General features: G+C 32.1%; 1 protein-coding gene across 2 annotated transcripts in view; it reads right to left on the bottom strand.

Annotated features, from left to right (window-relative positions):
* Positions 1 to 1,578: 1,578 nt before the first annotated feature.
* LOC107602668 (programmed cell death protein 4-like) overlaps positions 1,579 to 8,523 on the bottom strand; it is a 14,765-nt gene continuing 7,820 nt past the window's right edge. Inside the window, exons 7-12 of one of the 2 annotated variants that reach the window (XM_016295233.1) lie at positions 4,546 to 4,643; positions 4,352 to 4,469; positions 4,121 to 4,228; positions 3,930 to 4,040; positions 3,703 to 3,851; positions 1,579 to 2,295 (exon numbers count right to left, since the gene is read on the bottom strand). In XM_016295233.1, the coding sequence (XP_016150719.1) occupies positions 3,708 to 3,851; positions 3,930 to 4,040; positions 4,121 to 4,228; positions 4,352 to 4,469; positions 4,546 to 4,643 (579 nt within the window). In that variant the 3' untranslated portion in view covers positions 1,579 to 2,295; positions 3,703 to 3,707. The remainder of the gene's footprint in view (positions 2,296 to 3,702; positions 3,852 to 3,929; positions 4,041 to 4,120; positions 4,229 to 4,351; positions 4,470 to 4,545; positions 4,644 to 8,523) is intronic. The other variant, XM_016295232.1, reaches the window with a different exon arrangement.

Here is an 8,523-nt window from a genome sequence, read left to right as displayed (position 1 = left end):
GATTCCACTCATCAGCTCGTTAGTAGAGACTGCAAGAACTAAATTGGGTGGGTCTGATTAGGGAGACATACAAAATGTGCAGGGGGGCCTCCAGGACAGGTTTGGGAACCACTGCTGTATACAGACTGAGTTGAAAGACGTCCCACATGACAACCGCAGCACTGGAATCCACCACAGCTCAACTTTAGTCCGGCTCTTGCTGCAAACACCCAGTGCATGAGGGCTGTGTTGTGTTTTCTCTGTGCAGGCCAGCTTTCCGTGGAGGACGTTCCCACCATGGTCCTGTGCAAGCCCAAGCTCCTGCCTCTGAAGTCTGTGACGCTGGAGAAACTGGAGAAGATGCAGCAGGAAGCTCAGGAGATCATCAGACAACAAGAACTGGCTTTGAAGGAGCAGCAGCAGCCGGAGAGAACAGAGTAGGGCACACTTCTGAGGGATGAAGTACACACTTCCATCACAACCTAATATCAGCACATATCACTAATATAGTCAGACATAGGTCAACTTTCAGATGAAAGGTTTAGATTTTTTTTGTTTGCTGTTTTGGTAGGAATTATATTTATGCATGAGTTTAGGTGTGCTTTAGTTCATAAGGCCTCATGCACATGAATGATTATTTAGTTCAGTTTCAGATGCATTTTTGTTCCAGATAGTTAATTCATGACAGTTGCAGCTCTGCTGCATGGTTTCAATGGCTATATTCTCAAATTAAATTTTTTAAATATATATATATATAAAACTCACTGTAAATACAGGCTTTTGTTGAATAAAATGGCAGCTAATTAATGCATGAAATTGCGATAATGCACAGGTCTTTACATTCCTGTCTAGTTTTTAAGTACATCCACTTTGTAAATGTCATATTTAAATATATATATTTAACTTATAAACTACTACGTCTTTTTTTTATTTTAAGAAATGTGTAATGGTATTCAACAAGAACATTTAATAAATCAAGTGACAGTGAAACTGTTTCAAATAAATGCTGTTATTTACTTTTTTTTTTATCGAATAATCACGAAAAAGTGTCAATGTTTACACAAAAACATTCAGCTTTGCCATAACGGGAATAAATTATATTTTAAAATATATTCAAATAGAAAACATTTTAAATTGGAATAATATTTCATAATTCTACTGTATTTTTGATCTAATAAATACAGCCACGGTGAGAAGAGACTTTCAGAAGCATAAAAAAACCTCACCATTATACAAGTAGACTGAATTTTCACTATTTTTAGATTATGGATCATTAAAATTTACTGTTGACAATACGTAGTGAAAATTAAATATTTATAAAAAAATGCATTAATTTTAATATTTTGTTCAATTTGTTGTTACATTACGTCTTTCATCTATCATCCACCCACCTTAGTGTTTGATCGCTAATTATAAAAAAATTATATTCCTGTAAATTTCAGGAAATACCCGAGTCATATTTCACTCCTAAAGCTAAATAATAATAATATATAAAAATAGCATTTTTTAAATTAAATTACAATGTTGTTGCAATTTATGCTGTTATTAATAATGTCATGATGGAAACTATTTCTGTCCCTAAAAATTGGAAAAAAAAAATTTGCAATATCTACGAGAAACATCCTCCCCACGTCAGTACCAGTAATCAGTGATGACAACAACAAATGATTTATTCATCAACCAATTTAAACAGAGCAAGTAAGTCAGGTACATTTCCACATCCACCAGTCTACTGAAATATAAAAATAAATGTTCTGTGAAATGATCCCAGCTGCTGTGCGTTGCTCAGGTTTGTCCTTTCGTCAGTGACCATCAGAAATGACATCTTTGAGAAGTCAAAGGGGAAATAGGGAGGGAGGGGGACACTGGAGCACCGTATACAAAAGCAGCCCAGGAGGAGAAAGAGCTCTGAACTTGCACTTATAAAGCTATGTACACAAATATGCAAGTCTCTACAAACACTGCTGACTGGAGAACAGGAGTGGCAGTGAACTCAGGAATATAAAACATGGAATGACTAAGTCATAAGTGTGGCACTTTTAGGATTATTTTATATAAATCACATCAGAAGGATCGGGGATTACGTCTCCTTCAGATTGAAAGTGCCTGGCCCTGCGGTCCAGTTGTGTTCTGACAGGAGGAACGGTTTTAGTACTTAAACCTTCATGACAAATACAAGCAACTTAAAGCAATACAAAGCTCCGGTGAGAGTCACGACTGGAGCAGCTGCCACGGAAACGGCTGGGACTCCTGAACTCAGTAGCTCAGAGTTTGAGACGCCCGCCGTCTCCTTCACTGATGAACCTCTTACGGCCCCTGACCAAAAGAAAACAAAAACTAGTAAGTTCATTTAGGTACATGATAGGGCTGCCCTCAACTAAGGATTTTTCTGGTCGACTCTTAGTCATTCATTTGAAGCATTAGTCGACTATTCGCATGTTTATTAATAAACCATTTAAATCCTTATAATGAGCCTTTAATTGCCTACATAGCCGAATAAGCGGTCACGTACACGCATAAAGCTTGCCACAGCGCACCGGCAGAAGTAATGATCAATCATCTCTCTCTCTCGCTCTCGAATAATTAATTCAAGTAGCTAAATGTTATAATTAATTCAAATAAATGTGATCTTACCGCACTATTTCATCTCGTTCTGATCTGAAGCGGGCAGAATGCGGAGTTAACGAGCTGTAGCTTCGCGTCAGGTGGTTCTTGCCTTCACGTCGTGCATTAAAATCGTTCAATGTACAGCAAGCCGTGCATTATCCCTTATGTATTCGCTCTTGAGCAGCAGGTTTTTTTACAGCAATATTTAAATGACACCCTGGTCACTCTTGGTGTACCCAAAATGATCTCTCACTATCGACAGACATTTCTCTGGTGGAAATAAAGCTTCGCTGTTTGGTCCCGCTGTCACAGTTCATCTAATGCATGTAGTAGCCTCCGTGTCCCAGCACTACTTAATATGCAACATGACATTTTTTATAGCCATTTTACATGTTACCTGTAGTATAATATTAATAATAAACTGTAATAACACTAATAAATATAAAAATTGTGTACACATTACTACTGTCTATAATATGACAACAATGAAAACAATTAGTGTATTAGAGTACATGACAAATCAAAAAAGAAATTGTATGTGATCATTTTTTAAAATATTACGATTATATTTATATATTATTATAGTTGTATAATAAATGTTTACATACGAGTACTTTTCATAATAAATATGACAAATAAGACGAGGTAATTTGGGTAATGACAAATCAAGTAATTTTGATGTAATATTTCATACTTTTATTACTATTATAATTATAGCTGTATATAATAATAATAATTTGTTTATATTTGACTACTTTTCATAATATGACAACAATGAAAACAATTAGTAAGTTAATTTGAGTACATGACAATTTTTATAATAACGTTATACATATATTTGTATATTATTATTTATTATATAATAACATTATTACATTAGGATATATTTGTACATTATTATTAATAATAATATACATTACTATTCATAAAAAGACAACAATGAAAACTAAGTTTATTAAGGGACAAATTATTTTGATGCAGTTATAATAACAATATATCTAATTTTATACATTACTACTTTTCCTAAATATATATTTATATATAATAATAATAATAATAAATGTCATTATTATTATTGTAATTAAAAAATACAGTTAAAACAAAAAACAAACACACCTCACTCACCGACAAGGACAGAGGTCTCGGAGCTTTTTATCGATGACCCCGGCGTTAAAGCTCTGCTCCACGAACTGCTCCAGGAGCGAATACGCACACGGCACGTCAATACTGAGATCTGCCATGTCCAGATACACCCTCTCAAATCCCTGCAAGAGGACAGCATTCACTGTAGATGTGCTTTTAAAGCTGCAGTGATCCACACTGACCAGCAGGTGGCATCATACCCGTCTCAACTGGTCTACAGTGATGACCGTGGAGGCGCAGAGAGACTTCAGCAACTGCAGGATCATCTGAAGCGTCCTGTCGCCTTTAGACTCCAGAACCATGATAACCGCCTGAAAAAACAGCAAAAAAAAAAAACGTACAATTAGGCTCAGACTTTCCACTTAAATCCCTGTTTTGTTGCCGTTGTTACCTCATAAACGAACTCATGGTGGAAATGTGGGACTTCCAGTTCTCTCAAGCAGCGCTCGGCTTCCACCGTGTCTCCTGATAACAGAAACTCCTTCAGCAGCAGGTTAACCTGCAACAACAGCCATCATGCAATCTGACGTTAGAGGCTGAATGCATGTGTTGATGCTTAATATGCTGTAAAATCTTCCAGATGTTATACAAGGTCGCAGGTGGTGAATGGGTGTGTCCTTGCCTCTTTGATGAGTTGATTGACAGGTCTCTGGCCGCCGCCTGAGCCCCAGAGGCTGTCGAAGCGCAGGCCGGTCCATCGGCTCATTCTCAGCAACACGGCCGCGCGATCCAGAGCCGCTCTGATCAACGACACAAACCCACGTCAAACTCGCCATCAAAACACAGAGGAGACGCACAGAGGAATACACTCAGTACCTGGCGTATTCACTGTCCACTCGTCCTTTGTAGCCGTCTATGAAGCTTTTTGGGAGGATGTTGTCTGCGACAGCTCGAGCGATGAACTGACCGAGCATCTGTAAGACAAAAGTTAAACATTTCCATCTAAAGATCACTCATTCTGAGAGCTTTCAGCTCAAAACACTTCCCTAGAAACCCACTATGTTCACAGGATGAAAAATAAACAACAACAACAAAATAATGAATAAATAATTTATAAATAGGCCTATGATTTTTCCTATGAGGCTCTTGAAAACATTGACAAATAGTAAAGATCTAAAATATTTGAATTATTTAACATTTTATATTAAATAATTGCAATATTAAATATTTTTATAATATTAAAATTTACAAATGCATGATCAACTTTATTCTTGGTGCATTTTCCAATCACACAGTCATTTATTTATTTATTTTTACAAAATGTCATGTATTATATATTAAAATTAGTTCATTATTATTTTTTGGTATGTTTACCATTCATAGTGTCATGGAAAAAATCATTTTCAGGTAATTATCAATTATTGACAAAAAAGGGAACTGAATAATTTATCATTTGTAATTCAAATAGGCCTATATGAATTGTTTTTATTACTTTGACAAATAATAAAAGTATGAAATATTATTAAAAAGTAATTTTTAATATGAATATTAAAATGTTACATTTTAAAATAATATACATATATTTTTTACAACTATTTTCAAACCACATTGTCCTGAATAAAATAAAGATTATTTAACAACTAAATATAAACCAAGTTATTCTTTTTAAGTCATATATTTTATAATATACACTTAATTTCTTCTTAAATTATATTTCTTCTAAAATAAGGATTATTTAAAAATGTAATATTAATTAATATTTCTTGTTCCATTTTCTAATTGCACTGTCATTTAAGGAAAAGATTAAAGATCACTAATTCTATCTCAAATATTAAAATATTTACAAAGAATTGGCATATTTCTCCGTGTTCAACCTGGTCCACTTTCTGATCATATTGTCAAATATAATACAACTATATATATATATATATATATATAAACAACAACAACAAAATAATGAATAAATAATTTATAAATAGGCCTATGATTTTTCCTATGAGGCTCTTGAAAACATTGACAAATAGTAAAGATCTAAAATATTTGAATTATTTAACATTTTATATTAAATAATTGCAATATTAAATATTTTTATAATATTAAAATTTACAAATGCATGATCAACTTTATTCTTGGTGCATTTTCCAATCACACAGTCATTTATTTATTTATTTTTACAAAATGTCATGTATTATATATTAAAATTAGTTCATTATTATTTTTTGGTATGTTTACCATTCATAGTGTCATGGAAAAAATCATTTTCAGGTAATTATCAATTATTGACAAAAAAGGGAACTGAATAATTTATCATTTGTAATTCAAATAGGCCTATATGAATTGTTTTTATTACTTTGACAAATAATAAAAGTATGAAATATTATTAAAAAGTAATTTTTAATATGAATATTAAAATGTTACATTTTAAAATAATATACATATATTTTTTACAACTATTTTCAAACCACATTGTCCTGAATAAAATAAAGATTATTTAACAACTAAATATAAACCAAGTTATTCTTTTTAAGTCATATATTTTATAATATACACTTAATTTCTTCTTAAATTATATTTCTTCTAAAATAAGGATTATTTAAAAATGTAATATTAATTAATATTTCTTGTTCCATTTTCTAATTGCACTGTCATTTAAGGAAAAGATTAAAGATCACTAATTCTATCTCAAATATTAAAATATTTACAAAGAATTGGCATATTTGCATATTTCTAACCTGGTCCACTTTCTGATCATATTGTCAAATATAATACAACTATATATATATATATATATATATATATATATATATATAAAATATTAGAGAACTTAAGTATAATAATATTGTAATTTTATTTATTTATTCTACAATTATAAATACTAACATATACTAAAATTAGTATATTACATAATTATTATATTAAATTGGAAATTAAATAAAAAGGAGCATATTATATTAAAAACACTTGTACGGACAACTGGAAATATAACAATTACTTTTAATATTAAATTATCATTTGTGTTTTTTTCCCCCACAAGGTCCAAAAAAGGAACTGAAATCATTAATAGTAAAATATATCATAAACCAAAGCTTTCAAATCTAAAAAAAAAAGAGGGGGGGGGGGGTTTCCAGTTAAAGTTCACTAATTTCAAGAGCTTTCCACTGAAAGCATTTCCATATTTCTTGTTTACACACACAGAAACTCCTCATGTGATACAGAAAAGGAACTGAATCACTTAACAGCAGAATTTCACTTGAAAAGTATTTTTTAAAAAAGCCCCTTAAGTTCCCTTTTTTAAATGCCATTGGATTTGTGTGTCGTACTGTAAACAGTGCAGTCGTGTGCGCAGCTGGAGGAAACAGTCAGATAATGCAGTAACACATATCAGCTCATACTAAAGCAGTCGGAGGTCAATATTTGTTCACGTGTCGTTTTGGCACATATACCCTTTGTATTCAGACTGTATTGGTTTTTAAGGGCAGGAAAGGGCTGCGTTTGCCAAATCCTGCTGCTGGAGCGACATTGGCTCTGGTGTTTGGAGCGAAGGCTGACAGGAGAGGTGTTTGTAGAGCAGTGTGTTTGAGGCACAGCGCTGAGCCAGCATTCTGCACACAGCCAGACAGAAGCACAAGCTCTGGTGTTTCGATGAAGCCAAAGGAAACAGCTGAAAGTCTCTTCTGATTGGCTCGTCTGCACCACCAGACGCTCCGACCACAGAGTTTTCTTTGTCAACCGCAGCTTACCAAACACGCTTTTAGTGAAGTAAACATGCAGCGCAGAGAGACGCACCGCAGCTTAGAAACTGTGCTAAATGTTACACGGGAAAAAATTAAACCTGCATCTCAACTAGAGCGGCTCATGATTAAATGTCATACAAACAATTGTGAATAACAATTTAATTCATATTAAACTTCATTCATATTGTCGAAAAATATATATATATATATATATATATATATATATATATATATATATTTTGGACGGCGATTGCAGGGAGGGCGGGACATTCGCTTTCAGTGCTATCAGGCTAAAGTTAGCATTTTCCAAGATCTCCTATTGCACCTTTAAGATACATTTTCATGTTATATGTTTTGGTTGCATTTGTGAATTAAAAATGTAGATGGTTGTTTAAAATAAGTATATAATATAATAATATCGATATCAATCGATATTCTCCTGTATCGAATCGTATCGTAGAATTTTTCGAAGTATCGGCAAATATCGTATCACTGGGTATGAGAATCGATATCGTATCGAACCATCCGATTTACACCCCTAATTAATATTAACAAATAATTTGAATATTTCTATGTTCAACCTGGTCCACTTTCTGATCATATTGTCATAAATATTATAAAACAATGTACAATACTACAGAACTTAATAACTTAAGTATAATAATATTGTATTATTGCAATTAATCTTTTTTATTAATTCTATAAAACTAATATTCTTACAGTAGCATATTATAAATACTAACATATACTAAAATAGTTAGTACATAATATTATATAAATTGAAAATTAAATAAAAATGAAAATATTATATTAAAAACACTTGTATGAAAAACTGGAAATATTAAATTACTTTTAATATTAAATTAATATTTTAGTTTTCCCGCAGGGTCCAAAAAAAGGAACTGAAATCATTAATAGTAAACTTTATCAAAATCAAACTAAGGCTTTCAAAACTAAATAAACGGGTAAATGTTAAAATATATATATATATATATATATATATATATAATATACATTTTCAAATTACACACACACATACATATATATATACACACACACACACACACACACACACACACATACAGTATACAATGGAGAAAAAAATTATTTAGTCAGCCAC

Source organism: Sinocyclocheilus grahami, unplaced genomic scaffold (assembly GCF_001515645.1).
Source record: "Sinocyclocheilus grahami isolate Dianchi unplaced genomic scaffold, SAMN03320097.WGS_v1.1 scaffold332.1, whole genome shotgun sequence".
In the NCBI taxonomy this organism is placed as follows: Eukaryota; Metazoa; Chordata; class Actinopteri; order Cypriniformes; family Cyprinidae; genus Sinocyclocheilus; species Sinocyclocheilus grahami.
This window is presented reverse-complemented; position numbering and strand designations above follow the sequence as displayed.